This window comes from Phocoena sinus, chromosome 2 (assembly GCF_008692025.1).
Source record: "Phocoena sinus isolate mPhoSin1 chromosome 2, mPhoSin1.pri, whole genome shotgun sequence".
NCBI classification, from domain to species: Eukaryota; Metazoa; Chordata; class Mammalia; order Artiodactyla; family Phocoenidae; genus Phocoena; species Phocoena sinus.
In genome coordinates, this window is record NC_045764.1 from 59,339,355 (window position 1) to 59,362,895 (window position 23,541).

The window sequence follows — 23,541 nt, forward strand, 5'->3', positions numbered from 1 at the left end:
TCAACTTCCTATTCTGCTCAACTAGAATACTCTTCCCTCCAATCTTTACAGAGTTGGCTCCTTCTTAGCTCAGTGTCATCTTCCCAGAGAGGCCTTCCCTGACCACTCACTCAAATCACTCTGCTATATTACCCTGCTTTATTTTCTCATATCACTATCACTAGCTAAAATTATCTTATTCATTTGCTGGTTTATCATCTTTTTCTCCTGTTAGACTGTGAGCTCCATAGAGCGAGTATTTTGTTCACCACTGGATCCCTAATACCTCGACAAGTGTCTGGCACATATCAAGTGCTCAGTAAACAGTAATTAATAAAGATATGCTAAAGCAATGGAAGGAAGAGAGAGAGAACTGGTCTCAGAAAGGTATGCCAAAGGCATGAAGGCCTTGGAGTCTCCTTCTTACCTTAGGGGAGGAAGAACGTGAGACATAGGCACCTCTTCTTCCTATGCTAAGAGTAAGCCCAGGAAATGGGGCCCTGGCATAGGTCGATGGTGCACACCAGTATTTGCTAATGCTGCCAGTCATAGCTATTTACCGACTTCTTATTTTGTTTCTAGCCTGGTGCTAGGTGCCTGAAGGGGAGCTGCTAGGATACTTAGTCTCTCTCCTTAGGGAAACCTTTTCATTTGAAGCCACAAAACATATACACAGGACAAAGGAACTAGTGAATTAGAAGTAGACAAATATCAAGTCATAGGTATAAATAACAGGAGCCACCTCATATTTTTGTGGCAAGCATCTTTTTGATTTAATTGCATAGGACTGGATTGGATTCTGAAAAACAGAAGTCAAAGATAGTAAAAGTTTGAGGTCTTAAAATCTGTTCATACTATACTACAGTCATGAGCAGAATAAGGTAATCAGGAGGAAAAGCCAACTTTGGACGAAAGCCAATGAGCTTAGAATCTGACATATTAAATATAAGTTCCTGGTAGAAACTGCCAGTAGGAATTCCAAGAGGAAATGTCTACCAGGGGCTTGTTTATGAATATGGTTTATGCCTTAACTTTACTTGCTTCTGGCTTCATTTACTTTTCCTTACCTATTTTCTTTTATTCTAATTTTTTCATCTATTTTTTAAAAATAAGAAGACATATATACTTCTATAAGCCATCTCAAATCTTTTTGGAACAGGGTGGGGTGTAATAAATATATATAAAAAAGCACCTTGGACAGAAGGTCAGGGTGACAGACATGTTAGCCCCCATTTGCCCCTACCCTGACCAACTCTGTGAAGAAGAATTGTCAAATTCATGTTTATAATGTGAGGAAACAGGCAATGAGAAGCTAAAGAATCTGTCACTGGTCACAGAGCTAGGAGAGCAGGAACTACATTCACATTTTTCTGACTCCCAAACCTGGGCTCTTCAATACAACAGTACAAAAGGATTTTCCTCTTGAGATCCTGACCCCCAAAGTCCTAGAGCCAGTGGGAGTTCAACTGCAAGTGTACACCAGATATATTCTGCTATCCTAAGTGTGGTGAGCCTGCATACGTATTGGCAGACTACCTTCATCACATCCTCTCCCCTCTGGGAGTAGTAAGTCAGTGAAGCCTGCCCCGTAAATGCTGGCCCTGTGGGCTAAGGCCCAGGCAGCTCCCTTTCTCTGGCATAGTGCCTAGCACACAGTAGACACACAGTTTGAATTGCAGCAATGAAGCGATCATCTTTTTGTCCCTACAAGTCAACTATGACTTTATTACCAGCTGGGATAGATCTTTCAGAAATCTCTGTACTAGCATTTGCCCAATTGTGAATATAGAGACAGCCCAGAGGTTCCTGTTCCTGTATTCTTCTCACTTTCCAGACCTGAAAGATTCGGACAATCACTCTTCCTTATCAGTCTAGAGGCTGTTATGCTCCCTAGGACAGTGTGAGGATTGCTGGGAGATAACTCATGAGGAGCCCTTAGCCTGGGGCACATAAACAGTGTTCAACAAATGTTATTTCCCTTAGTTACACTTGTTTAGTCTTATTATGTTCACTTCATTCCCCATCTCCCAACACCAGCAAGCCTTTTGTCGGAGGACAGTGGCTAAAGATGCCAAGAGAAACGATAATACCAAGTATGAGACTGCAGAGAGGAAAGAATACAGATGAGAACAGGATACTGGGAACACATTTATCTCTAGGGTAGGTTGGAATGTGGAAGACTCTATTTTTCAAACATAAACATAGCAATATTTCTGGTACAATACGCTCTTCCAGAACCTTTATATTGCCCATGAAGAGATGGGAGTCTACTTCTCCTCCCTTTGAAGCTGAATGGGACTCTGTGGCTGCCTTGCTGAACAGAATTCAGTGGAGGGGATACTGCATGACTCCTGAGGCTAGGTCATAAAAGGTGACATGGTTTTCACCTAGCTCTCTCACTTGTCAGGATGCTCCTCCTTTGAACCTCCACCATGCTGTGCAGCCCAAATTAGCCTGTGCAGAGGGACCACATGGAAAGGTCCCTAACAAACAGGTAGCATGAACTACAGTCACGTGTGAACAAGCACACAGATGATTCCAACCTCCAGCCTTCAAGTCTTCCAACTGAGGCCTAGAGACTGTGGAACAAAGATGAGCCATTCTCCCTGTATCTTGATAGAATTCCTGACATTCAGAATCTGTGAGATTAACAGATTGTCATTTTATGCCACTAAGTTTTGGGGTAATTTGTTACACAACCATAGTAACTGGAACAAGAATGAAAGCAAAGGAGAATATGTGGTTTGGTGAGACGGGAGAAGTGTAGGGAGAAGAGTGGGGTTAGAATAATCTATATGTTGCCAAGGAGCAAATAGGACTAGTACTAGTAGGTAGTATTAGGGAGACGGATTACAGCTTGGTATAAGGAGAGGCTTTTAAAGCATTAAAACTGATCAATGACAGAATAGACTCCCCTGGTAAATAATAAGTTCCCTGTCAATGAAGATACTCAAATGTAAACTGAAAGAAGTTATTGAAGAGCCACAAATCTGAACAGAAGACTGGATTAAGGTGACTTTAAGGTTCCTTCCAGTCAATGGAACATGACAGCACATTAGATCTGGGGTACAAGGAAGATGGATGAGAGAGAGATGACATCTGGAGCCTGATGCCCGAGAGACCAGTGATACCATACATAAAAAGAGAGACTATGAGAGGATTTAAAAAGATTCTTCGGGCTTCCCTGGTGGTGCAGTGGTTGACAGTCCGCCTGCCGATGCAGGGGATGCGGGTTCGTGCCCCGGTCCGGGAGGATCCCACATGCCACGGAGCCGCTGGGCCGGTGAGCCATGGCCGCTGAGCCTGCGCGTCCGGAGCCTGTGCTCCGCAGCGGGAGAGGCCACAACAGTGAGAGGCCCGTGTACCGCAAAAAAAAAAAAAAAAAAAAAAAAAAAAAGATTCTTCTTTTCCATTCCTTTTGTCTCTTGCCCAGATGCTGTTAATGGTCTTTCCCACTTTCTACAGCCTCTCTCATACACTTTCACATGATAACTCCCAAATATGGTTTTTAGCATGTCATTGCCCTGATCAAAGGCTTTTAATGACACCACTGCCACCACCACATTCAGCAGACTGTTTTATATATCACACAGTATTTTTATATTTATTACCTCATTTGAACATTGTAACAGTCTGGTAGGCACTAAAATCACCAATACATACATCTCAAAATCCAGCCAAATTAAGTACTCTGTTCATTCTTCATGTTTTTTTCTGCTTTGATGTCTTTGCGTATGCTATTTTCTTTGTCTATGTTTTTCTCAACTCTAAATGTTCCAACCCTTTTTATCTTCCAAGGCCTAGATTAAATTTTAGTTGCTCTAGAAAACAGCTAATTCCTACAACTAAGAGTGATCTCTCCCTCCTCTGAAGTCCATCAATGATGATGTGATAATCCAATATTTATTAAGCATTTACTATGTGCCAGGCAGCATGCTAAGTGCTTTTTGTGTGTTATCTTCTATCCTCTGTATCACTCTCTGCCTTATAGCATGGATATTTGTATATACCTCTTCTTTACTAGCTTACAAGGTCCTTGAGGACTCGATCAACATCTTAGTCATTTTTGTTTTCTCCCAAGCCTAGCACAGGGCCTGGCACAGAGCAAGCACTGTATAAATATTTGTCTAATGAATGAATGAATAATTCAGGCAGGCAGAGTTAAAGTTTACCTTTGCTTGAACAAATGGTTTTCAAGCACCTTAAACACTTGAGAAGCACCCATTTATATCCACAAAATTAATGGGCTAAATTACAAATCATTCTTATCTTTTTATGACACAGGTTTCCAGAGACCTTGGCTAGAACTCATTTTGTTAGTGTAGTTTACAGATGTGAAAATAAAAACCACAAATACACATAATAACAAATTTCTCTTTGTGTAAAAATATTCTAGCATTCAGAATAGTGTTTTCCAACCAATCAGAATTAACTAAGTTTTACAAGCTCCTGTTTTTCTTCTGTGCAGTCATAAGGACTGTAAACTCTTTCACTTTGGATCCACTACTTCTTGGCACTCTTGCTATAGTACTTTGCATAGTTATGCATCTAGAAATGATTGCTGATTAACTGAAAGGTTTTATGTTGGTAACAATTTATAATCACTCATTACGGTTCGGATCCTATTAGTTTGGCTAAGGAGCCAGCACCTTAAGGGGGACTCGAGCCTTAGCCAATTATGGCAGTTGAGTCACTGCCCTGAGATTTGAAAACTATCCTTTTTTCCTTATTTCTTGCAGGCCCAAGAATGGAAAACTGGTAACACTTAAGGCCAAACAGTCATTTCTGAAAGTCCTATTACAGATTGTTGAATTTTGTTGAAGTGATTAAGAATTATAGCTTGTGAACAATTCACATATTAAAATTGTAGAGTAATCCTAATATAAAAATCAATCCTTTCACCAGAAGATCACAATTTCGATTTTTACTTAAAGAAATGCAAGTTTACTGTTCAAAACCAAGGCTGGTACAAAAATCATGTGAGTACTTTTCTCCCCCATGCTGAAGTAGAGATTAACAGTGTAAATACTGACACCCAAATTGTCTTTCAGAAAACCTAGGTAAAAATTAGAAGATTAAGGGCACAATAGCAGGGCAGTGCAAAGGCAGACCTGCTATAATCACCATCACAAAGGCCGGCCACCGGCAGACTGCAAAGTGTTTACTCAAAGCCCTGTGCTATCAATTAGTGTACATAATTATCTCAGGGCCTGCCAGTTCACAAGAGGCAGTTTTTGAAGGTCTCTCTGGGCCCCCTTTGTCTTTTACTCCTGTTGGTCACAGAAGGGCTTTGAGGACAAGCCTTCCTCGGCGCTCAGGCTCTGGCTGGCTTCCCTTGGCAGCCCCAACAGGAATTATGTGAATTCCTCTAGTATAACAACAACCAAGCTACCTTTCTCCCCACACACGGCTTTGACCTTGTGCTGAGACTATTTAACACATCCAACAAAGTGCTTTCAACAGGTCATTATAGTTTAAAAATATAATTTCAAAGAAATGGGAAGTATTGTAGCACAAAATGGGCTGTAAATATTAGAGGTAAACAAATCAGAAGATGTAGGAAAAACTCCCTGTATTCCTGTAGCTTGGCAGTATTCAGGAAATGCTGGAAGATTGAAGGATGAGAGGAAGAACAGCAGACAGGGGTCATTCTTCTTGTCTCTCAGAGAAGCAGCTTACACTGATACTGCTAAGAATTTCCTAGGTAAATTAAGCCAGGAAACCACCCGAATCTGCTTTTGCAGCAAGGCCTACCAATAGAAATTTGCAGAGTAACTGAGGTTGGAGAAGGAAATTATATTGGGTAAAAAATAGATGAAGAATTCTTAAAAACCACTAAGGGTTAATCATTGATTTATTTAAAATCCAGTTGTATATGTACATAGAAATAATTATACTTCATTTTATGAGTGCGTGTATATACGTATAGAATAAGGTTTTATATATAAACTTCATACATACACACTCACACTTTGGTCTGCCTGGATAATCCTTGGGCATGTCTAGAATCATGGAAAACCACGTATATCCCCTAATTTGGAGACTATACCATCTATCACTCAAAAATTTCAAGTCAAAAACTTGGGAGTCATTGCAGACTCCTCACTTCCTTTTACATCGAAAGGATGCCATTTCCCTTACATTTATTCACTTACATTTATTCTGTGTCCTCAATGTATCTGCTCCTCTCTATTTCTTCTGTCTCCACAGGCCCTCAACATTTCAAGAGCCTTTTTACTATTCCTTCTGCCTCTAGGCTCATGCCATTCCAGTCATTTCTATAGTTTTCAGGAGTGATCATCCTATCACAGAAATGTGAACATGTATGGAGCGCACTGAATACCTCATCTCCTGCCACTCTTCACAGTCACCCTGTTGTAAACTACATCAAACTGAACATGAGACAATGTCTTATATATCCATAACTCTTGGTTTGGGTTGCCCCCAAAGCAGTCCCTGAAACAAAGATATGGGTGTTAGTAGTTTATCTGTGAGGAAGTAGAGAAGGAAAAGAGGGTAGGGAGAAAAGCTAATCAAGTATGTGTTAATGAACAGGTTACCACTGGGTCCCTTTGAGAAACCGTACAGAACATACCTCAGGATTGTCCCACTAAGGGTTAGCGGAGCTGGGATATTACCCACCAATGTATTGTTGAAGAGTCACTCCTTGGGGTGTTAACTCCCTGGCACTTCTAGCGAACAGCTACTTGTTCAGTGAATATCCTCAGGCAGAGAAATACAGGAAGCCACTTGTAGGTGACCTCCTGATAGGCCACAGGCACCAATAACATCTACTATATCATGCAGTGCCCATATTATGCCCTTTCTCCCGAATGAATTCTTTACTCCACTTGTCTTCCTGGATCCTTTAAGATTTAGGCCATTGAAGCCCTTCTTGACCTCCTTTGGAAGTGCTTTACTTCCTTCTCTGGGCACATTCTCTTCTGTTGCAGCTATTATGTTTTAGCTATTAATTTGCAAGTCTGACTCCACACCAGACTCTGGGCTCCCTGAGGGCAGTAACCTTAGTACTTAGCTTGGTGTCTGGCCCAAGGCAGATGTTCAGTCAATGTCTACTAGACAAGGACATGACTGTGTGTGTTAAAGAGAAGAGGATCCTGTTTTCCACATAGGTAATTGAGAAAATTTTCAAAGAAACAAAACGTATGCTCCCATATTTTGAATAATAAAAAGTCAAGTGTGTAGGAGGGGACACCAAGGGAGGAATCTTGAGTCCTAATTCAAGTTAGTTTGGCTCAGTTGCTTTCCCTATAAAAATGAGTGGCTATTAATGACCTTTAAACTTCTTTCAAGTTCCACAGATTTCAAGTGACTGAATCCATGTGTAAGTGAAAGCTGAAGCCCACGAACTATACAACAACCACATATGGAAATGTTTATGTGTGATATTCATCTGGATTCAAGGAAAGAGTATAGGTGACAAAGACTTGAAACGCTGGCAGGTTTATAATGGTGTGTATACAAAAGAGTGAGTGTTGGAAGGGTCTCCTGGGTGAGAGGATACCTCCCAGGGAGTGGCCTGGCTACTGCACAGGAGCTAGCTGGGCAGCATGGCAGCCTCCAAGCTGGCAGGTGTCAGTGCCCTGGATGGAGCCCTGTTACCGCTGCCAGCCTCTGGGCAGTGTGGGACCACCCGAGCTTACTTAAGTCACAGACCTACACATAGCCACTTCCTGAGTTCTCATCAAATCCCTGGAAGGTAGGCTTTGGCTACATTTCTAGAGGGAACAGACTAAGTGGAACACTGACTACAGGTCGTGCTTGGCTTCCTTGATACTCAGACAGTCTTAATCTTCCTAGAAATGTGACTCAGGGTAGAGGGACTAGGCAAGAATAAGGAAGAATAGGTGGGTGTCGGGGTCCTATGCATAACAGACTAACAAATGTTGAGGAAGTTCATTTCAGAAAACAAATTCTCTTTTAAAATATTCTGAATACAGACATTAGCATTGTGTGTACATTGAATACGGCTGGATAAGATTTCTTTAAGTAGCTAGACTTTATTAGTTTCAAATCATTAGTTTTCTTCTTGACAAATCCCTGATATATATATATATATATATATATATATATATATATATATATATATATATATATATATATATAATTTGTATGCAGTGCTGTTTAGAATTTAATTGTAAGAAAATTGTTTTACTGAACATCCTTAATATGCCTGAGGGATATGTCATATTTCTATCGGAAACACTGAGTCACTATTGCAAATGATTTTTACTTGGTAGGAGGGGACAGAAAAGAACATGAGGCGGTTTACTCTGTCTCTCTTAGAGAATTACTGTTTTTGAGGACAGTCCACAGGGTGGGGTGAGGGGGTTTACAGAGCCAAGCAGGCCAGTCGTAGTCCCTGGCACACTGGCTAAAATGATGCCCATAGGTCATGTGTGACGTCAGGGGGCTACTGTTTTTGGATGGCTCCTTTCTCTTATTCATGGAGATACCTTGGAAGGACAAAGGGGAAAATAAAGAACTTAGGAGGCTATAACTGAAAGCATGTGATGGTCAGGGCACTGTGAAGCTGTGCCGTGTTGTGCTGATGGCCTGACTTGATTTGGTCTAGGCTTTGTCACTGACTTGCTGACTCAAGGAGAATCACTTGATTCCTCTGGACCTCAGTGGAAGAGGAAATGGATGACTTCTAAGGTCTCTTGTAGAAATTATAGTTAAGTTTATGACACCAACAAGAAAAAAAGGCTCTGACAGGAGCATGTAGCCAGGGAAAATGAGACATATTAGACAAGTCTCAATATGGGAAGCCAATAGGGACAGAGGTAGCACAAAGAGGAAAAGAGCCCAAGATGACCATGTACATCCCTATGAAATGACTCCAAAATGAGCAAAATCCAAGAGATGTTTCAAAAGTTGACTCCAGACTGACATCAAGTAGAGGCCTTACCTTCCGGTGACAGCAAAGCACAGCGTGCACATTCCGTGTAAGAGCCCTGCGGCGTGCTGCAGAAATGTGGCTGTTTTGGGATTCTCATCCACTGGGCCTTGCACCGAGAGGAAGCAGCCACAAAGCTTGTCGATCAGACCAATGTTCACCACGTAGCTAGGTGTGGGGAGAAATGTGTGTTAGCAATCTGCATAGTCTGGCAACATCTTCACCTTCAAAGATAAATCTTAACAAACACAGGCTTAGACCCTTCAAGCAAGCAAACACAACACACACACGTTTGGGTACAGCGTCTTAAATAACAATTTCCTAAGATTTAGTCCTGAATAATCAGCTATTTCTGTAAATGGTTCTCTTTTCTCTTTTGGTTATTCTGATGCTATTTTTTCAGGAAAGTGATCATCTGATCATTCTCACCGGTCTAGAGAGTCTGACAATAATTGAAATGATTTATAATGATCTCTATCCTCTTGAAAAGCAGTACTTCCTAAAGTACTAGGAAGCTAAATTCACCAGAATTCAGGGATTCAGAAAATAAGATAATGCTACCCAGACACTCCTGTTACAACCTAAACTTCTAATGCCACTTTAGATTCTCTACTTTTTTAAAAACCCTATCACCATTAGAAGTATAACAGTGAGAATCTAATTGCTCTCTGTTATGAAAAGTAGCAGTCCTGAGAGTTGACAGTAACACTTATGAAGTCATTTTCATCTTTTCAGTCTATTAAACAGTTTTCCAGAGTCGTTTATTAACCTGGACCAACAACAGTAGTTCTTTTATTAGTCTACAAAGCAGAAATAATTGAAAATATCTGAAGACTACAAATGACCTTGTAGATAAATCAGCCTTAGCTTAGACATTTTATACCAATTCAGTGCTACTGCATTTACATGTATGAAGAGCGCAGGACTCTGAATACAGCAGTTCTGAAAATCAACACATACAAACTTTCAGCAATATGTGCAAAGGAATTGATGCTTCTGCTTGTAAGTGCACTAAAATCCCTATCACTATTCATTTACTAATACAGTTTTTTGTAAAAGGTAGGAAAGCTGATGAATAATTCATGTTTGGAGCCTCTTCTAAGTTTACTATTTAAAAGGTATAAAATAATGTTCCCTTTCTCCTTTTACATTTGGAAATGCATTTATCTGGTTACTGAGCATCCGTGGCCTGTTAGGAACCAGGCCACACAGCAGGAGGTGAGCGGCCAGTGAGCTAGCAAAGCTTTATCTTTATTTATTTTATTTATTTTTTTACATCTTTATTGGAGTATAATTGCTTTACAATGGTGTGTTAAGTTTCTGCTTTATAACGAAGTGAATTAGTTATACATATACATATGTTCCCATATCTCTTCCCTCTTGCGTCTCCCTCCCTCCCACCCTCCCTATCCCACCCCTCTAGGTGGTCACAAAGCACCGAGCTGATCTCCCTGAGCTATGCGGCTGCTTCCCACTAGCTATCTATTTTACGTTTGGTAGTGTATATATGTCCACGCCACTCTTTCACTTTGTCACAGCTTCATCTTTATTTACAGCTGCTCCCCATCGCTCGCATTACCGCCTGAGCTCCACCTCCTGTCAGATCAGCGGCGACATTAGATTCTCATAGGAGCGCGAACCCTACTGTGAACTGCGCATGCGAGGGATCTAGGTTGCACACTCCTTATGAGAATCTAATGCTTGATGATCTGGAGCTGAAGAAGCACTAGATGCTAGTGCTGGGGAGTGGCTGCAAATACAGATTATCATTAGCAGAGAGGTTTGACTGCACAGAGACTATAATAAATTAATTGCCTGCAGACACATATCAAAACCCTATCAGTGAGTGGCAAGTGAAAACAAGCTCAGGGCTCCCACTGATGCTGCATTATGGTGAGCTGTATAATTACTTCATTATATATTACAATGTAATAATAATAGAAATAAAGTGTACAATAAATGTAATGCGCTTGAATCATCCCAAAACCGCCCCCTCCCAAGTCCGTGGAAAAACTGTCTTCCATAAAACCGATCCCTGGTGCCAAAAAGGTTGGGGACCATTATCCTACAGTTTTAAAATTGGGAAGTATGAAATGATGACCACTAACCCAATTATCTTATAACAAAGGAAAATGACTTATTGACATACTGAACCCTAGCCCTGCAAGTTACTGGATGACCTTGGGCAAATTACCTTGCCCCTCTTAGTCTGTTTCCTTTTTAATGTAATAGAATGTTAGTATAAGGTTCTTGTAATAAGTGACTGATAAGCTAATACATGCAAAGAAGTTGATACATTTTATTGTTAGTTTTATTGTTACTAGTAGTAATAATAGCAGTATTTTAAAAATAGATGCATGCAAACTTACTAATCATAAATACAATGAAAATGAAGACAACACAAAATACCATTTCACAAATATCAGACTGACAAAAATCAGTCAGTTAATATAAAACACTGATAAGGATATGAGGAAATGGAATTCCTATCCTTTACTGATGGAAAGTGAAATCTGTAAAATCACTTTGGAGAACAATTTGGTGTTACTTGGTAAAGTTGGACATGCATTTATCATAACATTCATATATTCCTACTGTAGGCATATAAGCTTGAGAAACTCCCATATAGGTGCAAAAGAAGGTTTCTACAAGGATATTCATTGTATCATTGCTTGAAATAGTGAAAAAATAGAAACTATTGCCCTCAAATAGAAAATGGATGAACTGGGAATTTATTCATTTAATAGAATCTGTAGAGCAGTTAAAATAAATTTATCAGATTTATATGCATCAACATAGAGCTCAACCCCATGTTATGTGAACATAGAAACTGACAAAATAGTATGATAGCATTTATGTAAATTTTAAATAATACAAAAAATAGAAAGCAGAATATATTGTTTATGGATATTTATTATATATATACATATAAATTTTATATACACAAATATATTTATATATATTTGTATATATTTACATATATACATATATATTACACACATGTATATAAAAATTTTATAAAAATGCATAGGAACTATATACACACACTCTAACATAGTGATTTACATCTTGAGTGAGAGTAAGAGGAAAGGGATGGAGATGGGGAGTTAGCTGTATCTACATTTGGTTTCTTACCAATAAGAAAAAAGATCTAAGACAATATGGAAAAATGTTATTGGTTACTGAAAAATGTTGTCAAGTTGGTACACAGGTATTGATAATTTTGTTAGGTGTATGTTGATATACTTCATCATAAAATAACAGAAAACGTAAATATTTTAAAAGGCAATAATGACAAACAGAAAAAGCATTTGAAACGTGTAAGATGAAGGGCTAATGTATTTTCCCCCATGTTTATTGAGATATAGTTGATATATACATCATGTAAGTTTAAGGTGTACAATGTGATGATTTGACATATGTATATACTGTAAAATGTTACTGTTTTCCAGTTTCACACCACTGTGATTGGAAAAGATACTTGATATAAGTTATGTGTTCTCGAATTGTTGAGACTTGTTTTGTGCCGTAACATAGGATTCATCTTAGCAATTGTTCCATGCGTATTTGAGAACAATATGTATTCTGCTGCTGTTGGATGGAGTGTTCTATATATGTCTGTTAGGTCCTTTTGGCCTATAGTGTTGTTGAAATATGCTGTTTCCTTACTGATTCTCTGTCTGGAAGATCTATCTATTGTTGGGAGTGGGGTATTAAAGTCCCGACATATTATGCTATTGTTGTTTTGTTCTCCTTTTAGTTCTTTTAGTATCAGTTTTATATATTTAGGTGCTCCGATGTTGGGTGCATAAATATTTACCACAGCACTGTCATATCCTTGGTGGATTGACCTCTCTATCATATAATGACCTTCTTTGTTTCTTTTAACCATTTTTAGCTTAATGTCTATTTTGTCTGATATAAATATAGCTACTCCTGCTTTCTTTTGCTTACCATTTCCTTAAAGTATCTTCCAACCCTTTGCTCTCAGTCTATGTGTGTCTTTAAAGCTAAAATGAGTCTCTTATAGGCATCATATTGTTGGATACTGTTTTTTATCCCTTCAGCCACTCTATGTCTTTTGATTGGAGAATTTAATCCATTTACACTTAACGTATTGATAATTACTGATTGGTAAGGACTTACTATTGTCATTTCACTAATTATTTTCTGGTTTTTAGATCCTTTGATCCTTGCTTCCTTTCCTGCTGTTTTCTTTTGTGATTTGATGACTTCTTGTGGCAGTATGCTTTGACTTCTTTACACTATATGTATCTACTACAGGTTTGTATAGGCTTAAATAAAACATATATATTACAACCTATTTTAAGTTGATAAAAAGTTTGATAGCATACAGAAACTTTATACAATTGTCCCTCAGTATTTGTGGGGAATTGGTTCCAGGACCCACTATAGATACCAAAATCTGCAGATGCTCAAGTCCCATCATTGGCCCTCCATACCCTCGGTTCTGCATCTACAGATTCAACCAACCACAGATTGTGTAGCACTGTAGTATTTATTGAAAAAAACCTGCATGTAAGTGGACCTGCACATTTTAAACCTGTGTTGTTCGAGAGTCAACTGTACTTTTATTTCTCCCTCCTCATATTTTAGGTTATTCGTGTTATAATTTATGTATTTTTATAGTGTTCATTCAATAACAAATTACTGTGGTTATGTTTATATCTATTATGTTTGATTTTTTTTTTTTTTTTGCGGTACGCAGGCCTCTCACTGTTGTGGCCTCTCCCGTTGCGGAGCACAGGCTCCAGACACGCAGGCTCAGTGGCCATGGCTCACAGGCTCAGCCGCTCTGTGGCATGTGGGATCATCCCAGACCAGGGCACGAAATCGTGTCCCCTGCATCGGCAGGCAGACTCCCAACCACTGCGCCACCAGGGAAGCCCTATTATGTTTGATTTTTAACTTTCAAACTAGACTTGTAAGTGAATTATGCACCACCATTACAATACCAGAGGATCGAATTTTGACTATATGTTTACCATTACCAGTGAGTATTACACATCCATATGTTTTTTTCGTCTTTTTAAAAATTGATTTATTTTATTTTTGGCTGCATTGGGTCTCCGTTGCTGCATGTGGGCTTTCTCTAGTTGCTGCGCGTGGGCCTTCTCTGGTTGCGGCGAGCAGGCTTATCATTGCAGTAGCTTCTCCTGTTGTGGAGCACGGGCTCTAGGTGTGCCGGCTTCAGTAGTTGTGGCTCTCAGGCTCAGTAGTTGTGGCTCACGGGCTCTAGAGCACAGGCTCAGTAGTTGTGGCTCACAGGCTTATTTGCTCCACGGCATGTGGGATCTCCCTGGACCAGGGCTCGAACCCGTGTCCCCTGCACTGGCAGGCAGATTCTTAACCACTATGCCACCAGGGAAGCCTATCCATATGTTTTTATGTTATTACTTATCATCCTTTTCTTTAAAAAAAAATTATTTATTTATTTGGCTGCGCTGGGTCTGATTTGAGGCACGCGGGATCTTCATTGCCACGAGCGGGATCTTCATTGCGGCATGTGGGATCTTTAGTTGCAGCATGCGGGATCTTTAGTTGTGGCATGCAGGACCTAGTTCCCTGACCAGGGATTGAATCCGGGCCCCCTGCATTGGCAGTGCAGAGTCTTAACCACTGGACCACCAGGGAAGTCCCTATCATCCTTTTCTTTAAACTTGAAGAATGCCCTTTAGTATTTCTTGTAAAGCAGGTCTAGTAGTGATGAACTTCTTCAGCTTTTGTTTGTTTGGCAAAGTCTTTATTTTTCCTTCATTCTTGAAGGACAGCATTGTTGGGTACAGCATTCTTGGTTGACAGTTTTTTCCTTCAATATTCTGAAAGGCTGTGCCACAGGCTGGGCTTCTTGATCAGGTTGGCTGCTTGCTGTGCTCTGATGTTGAGCAAGGTCACTGGCTGGCCTCTCTGGTTGGGAGGGGCCTCCATTTATATCTCATAGTTGGGTGGGTAAAGAAACTGTCTCTGTGGTTGGGAGAGTCTTTGGGCTCCATTGTGGGGTGAGGATGTAGGCTATGCTCTGTAGTTGAGTGGGACAATAGCTGGGCTCTAAGACTGCCCAGGGTTACTGTTCAGTCTTCCTGGTTATGTGGGGTCAGAGGCTAAGCTCAACAGTTGGGTAGTTCTGTTGGCTTGGTTTTGCGGCTGCCTGGCTTCCCCAGCTGGCCTTCCTAGATGGTCAGAATAAAGGCGATGCTGAGCTAGAGGGCAAGGATGATAATTTGCTTTCCTTCCCCGGTTGTGTGGTAAAACAAGCTCTACAGCCAGTACAGTCTGGGGACTGGGGACCCTAATCAGCAGAACTGCCAACTGAGCTCCGTGGCCAGATGGGGCTACAGGCTCAGTTCCACAGATGGGCAGAGCTGCTGCCTGGGATCTCTTCTTGGGCACCACTGCAAGCAGCAATACAGTCCACCAAGATCTGAGTGCTGACTGCTGTCAGCCCCTCCACACCTTTCTATTTGATCACCAGTGGTCAAGCTCTGCAGATTCCCCCAGCAATCCCGGTGAGGTGAGACCCAAGTGGAAGCGTCCCACAATGCTGGGAGAGCTGGATGTCCATTTGGGCTCCCTCTTCCCACTGGAGAAACCACAGGCTTGTGGGGGTATGGGGGCTCATGCAGTGTTGTGCTGGCCTGTGGGAGGGCTGTTGTGGTCAGAGTGTAGCTGCTCCTCTTACCCTTCTAATGTGGTACTTCTTGATCTCTGAGGTCTAGGGGGAGATGCTTCAGTCTCATCTACCTCCTGCATTCTGAGTTTTCACAATGGTTTCTTGTCTATGGATAGTTACTATCTGGCTTTCTTGTGAGGCCATCTGTTTGATGACAGAATCTGATCAAAAGTAATGAACTAAGACCTTGTAAACAGAGGATTATCACAGGGAATCAACACTGATCCTGACAAATAGGAGCATCATCTACAGCACTGGAGTCCATTCCATAGTACAAGACGGTTGGCTGTTCTTTAGCACATTCCATCCATATCTCAGCAAAGTTCTGGAAGCCAAGAAAATCCAAGATCAAGGTGCCAGCAGGGTTGGATTCTTCTGAGGCCTCTCTTTTTGGCTTCCAGATGGCTGCCCTCTTGCTATCTTTCGTATGGTTGCCCCTCTATGCATGTGCCTAATGATTTTAATACATGAAGAGCTTTTACAATTAAAAAAGTCAATACCTCCGATAGAAAAATGGGCAAAGTACATGAACAGGCAACTCACAAAATAATTAAAATGGCCAGTGAACATTAAAAAATGTTCAATATAACTACTAATACAAAAAATGAAATATTTTCGCCTCTCAGTTTGGCTATGACTCAAAAGAATGATGATACCCAACAGTGTCTAGGCTGAGGGTACAAGGACGTACTCATATGTAATCTTTATGTAGGACAATTTGGCAATATGGATCAAAATCCTTAATGCATATTCTTTGAGCCCCAAATTATACTTCTCAATGTTTAATAGAAGACAATAATCAATTGTAGGGAAAGATGTTCTTTACAGTATTATCTGTAAGAGTAAAATACTGGAATAAACCTATGTAAGTAATAATAGGTTACCTCAAGCAAATCATGGCTACATAATTAAATACTTGGAAAGCCAGTAAAAATTCATTTGCAAGTTTCTGTTGATTTGGAAAAAAAAACTTAAAAAAAGTATGACCAAACAATGTGTATAAATATTACAATTTTTTTTCATAAAATAACCACATATATATGTACCAAAACCAAAACAAAACCAATGATTATCTTTGGGTGGTGGGATTAAAGATAATTTTTGTGTATTCAACAAAATCCATTGTGCTTTTCTGTGTTTTTCAAATCGTTTTTCTCACTGAGCACATATTAATTTTATAATTAGGAAACAAGTTATTTTAAAAAGGAGAATGGGGAGAGAGGCAGAGGCAAGCTATCTGCTATTACAAGAGAGACTGCACTCTTAAAGAAGTAGCAATGGAGCAAAGGTAAATCTGAGATATTTACAAGGTAGAATCAATAGGTACTAAAGACTTAATTGGATATTGGTTTGGTAAAGGATTGTGAAGAGTTTTTGACAATGCTCAGAATGCTGGCTTAAGTAACGGAATGGGATACTGGTGCTACAGATAAGGACAGAAGACACAGGAAAAGTATCTCCTTTGGGTGGAAAGATAAGGTGTCCAGTTTTGAGCTTGTGGAGGCTGAGGTGCCTGTAGTACATCCTAGCAGCTAGGAAAGTGCTTAGCTAAAGTACAGTTTTATGACTTCTCCTTGAATAGATGCCTTATGTTTACTAATTTTTGATTCCAAAAGGCTGGTATCAGTGACTTGGACTATCTATTTGCCTCTAGGTTGCAAAGTTTGATTTCCCTGTTTCGAGAGACAGATATAAATTTCTAATTGAACATGATGAAAAGAATTGTGCTTCAGCAAAAGACCATGAATAGCCAAAGGAATCCTGTGAAAGAACAACAAAGCTGGAGGTATTACATTTCCTGATTTCAATCTATATTACAAAGCTACAGCAATCTAAATAGTATGGTACTGGCATAAAAAGAGACATGTAGACCAATGGAACAGAATTGAGAGCCCAGAAATAAACCCATGCATATCTGGTCTATGAATATTTGACAAAGGAGCCAAGAATACTCACTGGGGAAAGGATACTCTCTTCAATAAACGGTGCTGGGAAAATCAGATAACTACATGCAGAAGAATGAAACTGGACCCCTATCTTACACCATTCCAAAAAAAGAACTCAAAATGTATGAAAGATTTAAATGTAAGACCTGAAACCATGAAACTCCTAGAAGAAAGCATAGAGGAAAAAACTTGACACTGGTCTTGGCAATATTTTTTTGGATATGACACCAAAAGCACAAGCAACTGAAGCAAAATAAACAAGTGGGACTACTTCGAACTTAAAAACTTCTGCACATCAAAAGAAACGATCAAAAAAATGAAAAGGCAACCTGCAGAACAGGAGAAAATATTTGCAAACCATATACTGGATAAGGGGTTAATATTCGAAAAAATAAGGAATTCCTACAATTCAATGGTAAAACCACAAATAATCCAATTAAAAAATGGGCAAAGGACCTGAATAGATAGTTTTCCAAAGAACATATACAAATGGCCAATAGGTATAGGAAAAGCTGTTCAACATCACTAATCACCAGGGATATGCAAATTAAAACCACAACGAGATACCACCTCACATCTGTTAGAATGGCTATTATCAAAAACAAAAACACAAAACTAAAAAGCCCCCCAAACCAAGAGATAACATTGGCAAGGATGTGGAGAGAAAAGTGAACCTTTGTACACTGTTGGTGGGGAAAGTATATTTGTAAAGCCACTGTGAAAAACAGTATGGCGGTTCTTCAAAAGATTAAAAACAGAACCACCATATGATCTATCAATTCAACTTCTGGGTATATATCTGAAGGAAGTGAATCATTATCTTGAAGAGACACTTGCATTCCCATGTTCACTGCAGCATTATCCAGAATAGCCAAGACATGGAAACAAAGTGTCCATCAACAGATGAATGGATAAAGAAAAGTGGTAAATACACACACACACACACACACACACACACACACACACACACAAAATATTATTCAGCCATAAAAAATAAGGAAATCCTGCAATTTGTGACAATATGGGTGGCCATATAAGGCATTATGCTAAGTGAAATAAGTCAGACAGTAAAGGATAAATCCTGTATGTTCTCACTTACATGTGGAAACTAAAAGAGCTGAACTCACAGAAACAGAGAGTAGAATGGTGGTTGCCAGAGGCTGGGGTGGAGGTTCGGGGAAAGGGGGAGATGTTGGTCAAAGGGTACAAACTTCCATTTATAAGATGAATAAGTTCTGGGGATGTAACGTACAACATGGTGACTAAAAATAACAATGCTGTATTACATACTTGAAAGTTGCTAAGAGAGTGGCTCTTAAATGTTTCAAAACACACACACACACACACACACACACACACACGGTAATTATGTAAGCTGATGGGAGGTGTTAATGAACGTTACTGTGGCAATCATTTTGCAATATATATGTGTATCAAATCATCACGTTGTACAACTTAAACTTACACAATGTTATATGTCACCCATATCTCAGTAAAACTGGGAAAAAACAGAATTGCAGAGCTTCAGGGTTGATGCATTTCCTGAGCAAGTTTCAAACCAGTGTTTTTTCAAATTGCAATCTGCTTCTACCCTACACACAATACTGCTTTCCTAGAACTATGCTAAACATTTGACACAGACAATATTTGCATCTTATAGAAAAAAGAATTTTGATGTTTGATAGCCGAAAGATATTATTTGGATATTCTGTTAAAGGATTTTTTAAAATTTGTTTTTTTTTTATCCCAGGACCTTGTGAAGTGTCTGGCACAAAGTGAGTACAAGTGATCATATTTTGCGGTGATAAATATTTGAGGATCCCTTAGATCTAGAAACTTCACTAAGCTATGTAAAATAATGAGAATAAACACTGCTATTACCTCATCTTGGTTAGACACCCTCTTGCCTCTTCTATGCCAGATAAGGAGAGAACAGGGACATATGTCAGGGTGATGTGCCCTGTTCCAGCTCTACCTTAGGGGTACAGGTCAGAGAATAGTGCCAAAGACTGTGTTGGAACACTTTCCTCACAACTTTACAATGCTAGAGATATAAACTGACAAAAAATGCACAGGTTGTAGCAGGGAGTGGTGTGAGATTTCCTGTCACTTCATATTTGAGAAGGTGAGAAAGAAAGCATGAAAGTAGTTAAACATGTTCTGTTTGCTTCATTAAGAAGATCTGAGATAAGGTTTGTGGTTCTACATATAGGGATCATCAAGCCAGCCTACAATGCATTATCTACAAGAAAACAATATTCAACAAAAGTGGTTCAAGTCAGATAAAGAGTGCCATGGTTTTGTACTGAAGTACTATAATTGTCAATCACCCTTTTTAAGCTACATGAGTTATTTGGTTTGGCAGATTACCATTGTTATTTTTTTTCCCCAATAACCCTCTTCTTTTTACAAAGGATCTGGTAACTATAATAATATATGTAAAAATGTAGGTACTTTCTCCCGGAAGGCCCACCAGAATTGCATTGAAGCACTTGGCTGGACCTTCTGCCTCATCACAGCTGAGGCATGTGGTTAAGCTGTCTGGATGACAAGAATGCAGGGTTGCTGCATCACAGAGTAGCCCAAGGGAGAATGCTGGGGCTGAATGGCATTCATCAGCAAAGAGGGCAAGGTTCTACAATGACCAGAAGGACACGGGGAAATTGAATGGGATCAAGCAACTGAGAGAAAGGCCAGGGAGGGTCAAAGTGCTGTATGATAAATGGTTGTGGACCCAAAGGGCCTAGTACTCTCTAGCAATAAATATGCCTGGGGAAAGAGGGCAGGCAGATGGAAGGGACAAGTTAACAAAGTAATCAAGGGTAAGAAAGATACTGAATGAAACAACTGTTTTCAAGAAAGCACTACAAGAGACCAGTGTAAAATTTATGAACTGTGAAAGAAGCAAATGCAGAAGAGGGCATTCTCTTTCTCCTATGAACCTACTATAAGCTTCAGAGAGTAACAAATTGCATGGGTTTTGGAAGTCAGAGATCAGTGCAGATCACAGAGGAGTTTCTGATAGGTGGGACAGGTAATTGATTAACACCAGATGGAACCCTGTTGGGAAATTAAATGTCCTACCTGATTCCAGATTCATGAGGGAAAAAGAATTCAGATGTCAAAGTAGGAATAAATTTCCCAGGAGAGAAGGTAACCTTGGAAGGAAGCAGGGTTGACCTTGAACAGGTGTTAGGAATTGCCACATTTGTGTAGTGGAAAACATACAGCTGTTGGGAGTACAGCTAGACCTGAGTTCCAGTCTCAACTCTCCTACTTAACTTTTAAAGTTATTCAGTACATAACCTTGGGCAAAGCACTTAACCTCACTGAGCAATTTCCTTACCTACAAAGTCTGTATTAGAAATCCTACACTTATAGGGCTGTAAAGCCTCTACTACAGTACCTTACACATAATGGGTGCTCCACAAATGATAGCTATTATTACTGTTTTAAATCTGAACCAAATTTATAACCAGAGATGACCTGAGATAGGGAAATTCTTAGAAATTCTTTGAGTTGGAAGGAGTTGACAGCAAAAAAAGTTATAAAAAGCTTGGACACTATCTATTCTAATATCAAATATCTAAATATCAAGAAAGACAAATGAGCTGTAACTGTAATGCTTTTCATTAATAGGATTTTCCTTCTCTCTACAAAATGTGGTATTATTTTGTATTAGGAGTTTGTGGATGGTGTGAGAAAGATTGCCATCACATTGGGCCCTGAGACTTAAATTATTTTAATATATTTTTTTTAACAAAAAAGATAGTTTTAAGAAATCTAGAAATTTACCTGATGAGGTCCTGAACTCGACTGTTAAAAGCATCACCTTGTGAGGGTTTGCTTTTCATTTCCTGTGTTGATATTTTTGGTGTAATTGGCTGGCTGTTTCCATCTGGTCGATTGGCAATCAGGCAGCCAAAAACCACAGCACTGACTTTGAGAAGTCCAGTTGTCAAGCCTTCGAAAACTTGCTTATTTGTATTTCTTCCCAAAATAGCATTATTTTCATCTGGAACATAAACCTAGATAGAAAAAAAATACAGTAATTGTGTTTCAATAAAACCACCAAAAATGAACAGAGATGATATGGAAAATTTCTGGAATCATAAATAATTTTGAAATTATAGAGGTGCCATCTGAATGTTTGAGTATTGGTTCTAAGGTCAGATTGTCGAGTTCAAATCTCAGCTTTGCGCCCGCTAGCTGGGTGACCTTGGGTAGGTTGTTACTTCCAAGCTTCAATTTTCTCATTTATAAAACATGGATAATGACATTACCTATAACATAGGGTTCTTGTGAGGATTAAATGAGCTAATAACATAAAATGCTTAGCTCGTGCCTAGGTGCATAATAAGCACTCAATAAATATTAGTTATTCAATTGAATAAAGTATATTACAAATTTGTATAAACTCAGAAAACAAACCAGTTGGTAAACTGACAGCACTGTTTCTTGTTAAAGTGAATTTTTAAAATATCTAATCTAAATTCCTCTCTTAGGAAAAAGTTTGCATTTCTTATTACAAAATGGTAAAATAGTTTTTTGCCTAATACATAGGGTCATACTGAGCTCTGTTTATTTATGGTTTACAGGAAGTAATATGCCTGTTAAAAGCTGGACAAGGAGTCAGAACCTGGGCTTGGGTTCTGGCCTTGCAGCTATATGTGATCTTAGACATGTTCCTTAACCTTTCTGTGTCTCAGTTTCCTCAACTGTTAAATAAGGATAATCTTAGTATCTAATGAATCAACATATGTAAATTCTTAGAACAATGTTTGGCACATAGGTAAGTCCTACAGAAGTGTCATCTGCTACTATAACTGCTACTCTTACTGTGATTCCTACTATTACCAGGAGTAAATACTACTGTGTGTGAACATCAGCTCTTGCAGAGAAGTACAGCTCTTGTAGAAGTACAGTGGCTAAATACATAATTATCAGGCTGGGAGCTCTGTGCCTTGGCATGTGATACTGGCTACATAAGGGTTCACTCTTCCCACGGAGAAGAGGGGCTCCTGAAGGCCTCACTACCAAGAAAGGGGCAGAAACAAGAAGCTAAAGGTGGGGAGAAAGGAAGTTTGGACTTGGAATCAGACAGCACTGCATTTAAGTTCCAGTTCCTCCTCCAGCACGTCACATGACTGTATGTAAATACTTCACATTTCCAAGCTTTGGGTTCTGTATCTGTCTACCTGCTAGGACTACCATGAAGTTCAAATAAGATGATGAATGGGAAATCACTTGGTAAATTATTACTAATAACTTCACAAATGCACTTACTTAGTAACAACTAGTCTTTGCCTCATTCTCATTCTTTACCTGCACCAGTTCTATCAAAAGATAGAGGAATAAATGATCACTAGGATTCAAAAGGAAGATCTTCACAAACACAAGCAAATATTCCCTCCATTGTTTATAGTTGTTCATTTAAACATTCCATGAAAGTTACTTTTCTGAGAATAGCCTTGTTTAAGACTGTTGACCATCTCTAACCACTGAGCAATTCCTAAGCCAAAGTAATTACAGTAGAATCTTTCTGCAGTATGTGCTGATGGAAGTTCCCTTTGAAACTCTATAAAACAGTCACAGAGCTTCTTCAAGCTGTGACTAGCATAATCTAGCCTATCCCAATACAAAAGGTGGTATTAGGAGCTGAGTTTGAATCAAGGATTTCTGTATAAGTCAGGATAAGCTAGGTTATGCTGCAGTGAAAAATTCCTCAAAAATTTCAGTGGTTTCAAACAATAAAGCTTTATTTTTCATTCAAATGACATGTTCATCTGAGACTGGCTGGGGCTCCTGTTGTCCTTACTTCAGAGTCTAGGTGACAAAGCAACCATCATTTAGAGCAACAATGCCCAACAGAACTTTCTAAAATGATTGAAATGTTTCAATCTATACTGTTCTACATCTGCACTTGTCACATGTGGATAACGAGTACTTCGAATGTAGTTAGTGTGACATGGGACTGAATTTTTAATTTTAGTTAATTTTAATTT

At 39.3% G+C, this 23,541-nt stretch overlaps 1 protein-coding gene and 1 non-coding gene across 6 annotated transcripts in view; both read right to left on the bottom strand.

Annotated features, from left to right (window-relative positions):
* Window positions 1–23,541, bottom strand: part of SCAPER (S-phase cyclin A associated protein in the ER) — a 523,563-nt gene that overhangs the window by 71,186 nt on the left and 428,836 nt on the right. For all 5 annotated transcript variants that reach the window (XM_032623630.1, XM_032623633.1, XM_032623632.1 and 2 more), the window contains 2 exons: window positions 21,332–21,564; window positions 8,912–9,067 (listed from right to left, as the gene is read on the bottom strand). In XM_032623630.1, coding sequence (XP_032479521.1) covers window positions 8,912–9,067; window positions 21,332–21,564 — 389 coding nt within the window. The remainder of the gene's footprint in view (window positions 1–8,911; window positions 9,068–21,331; window positions 21,565–23,541) is intronic.
* On the bottom strand, window positions 14,482–14,554 carry TRNAG-GCC. Its single transcript has one exon. It is a non-coding gene; the product is annotated as a tRNA-Gly (tRNA).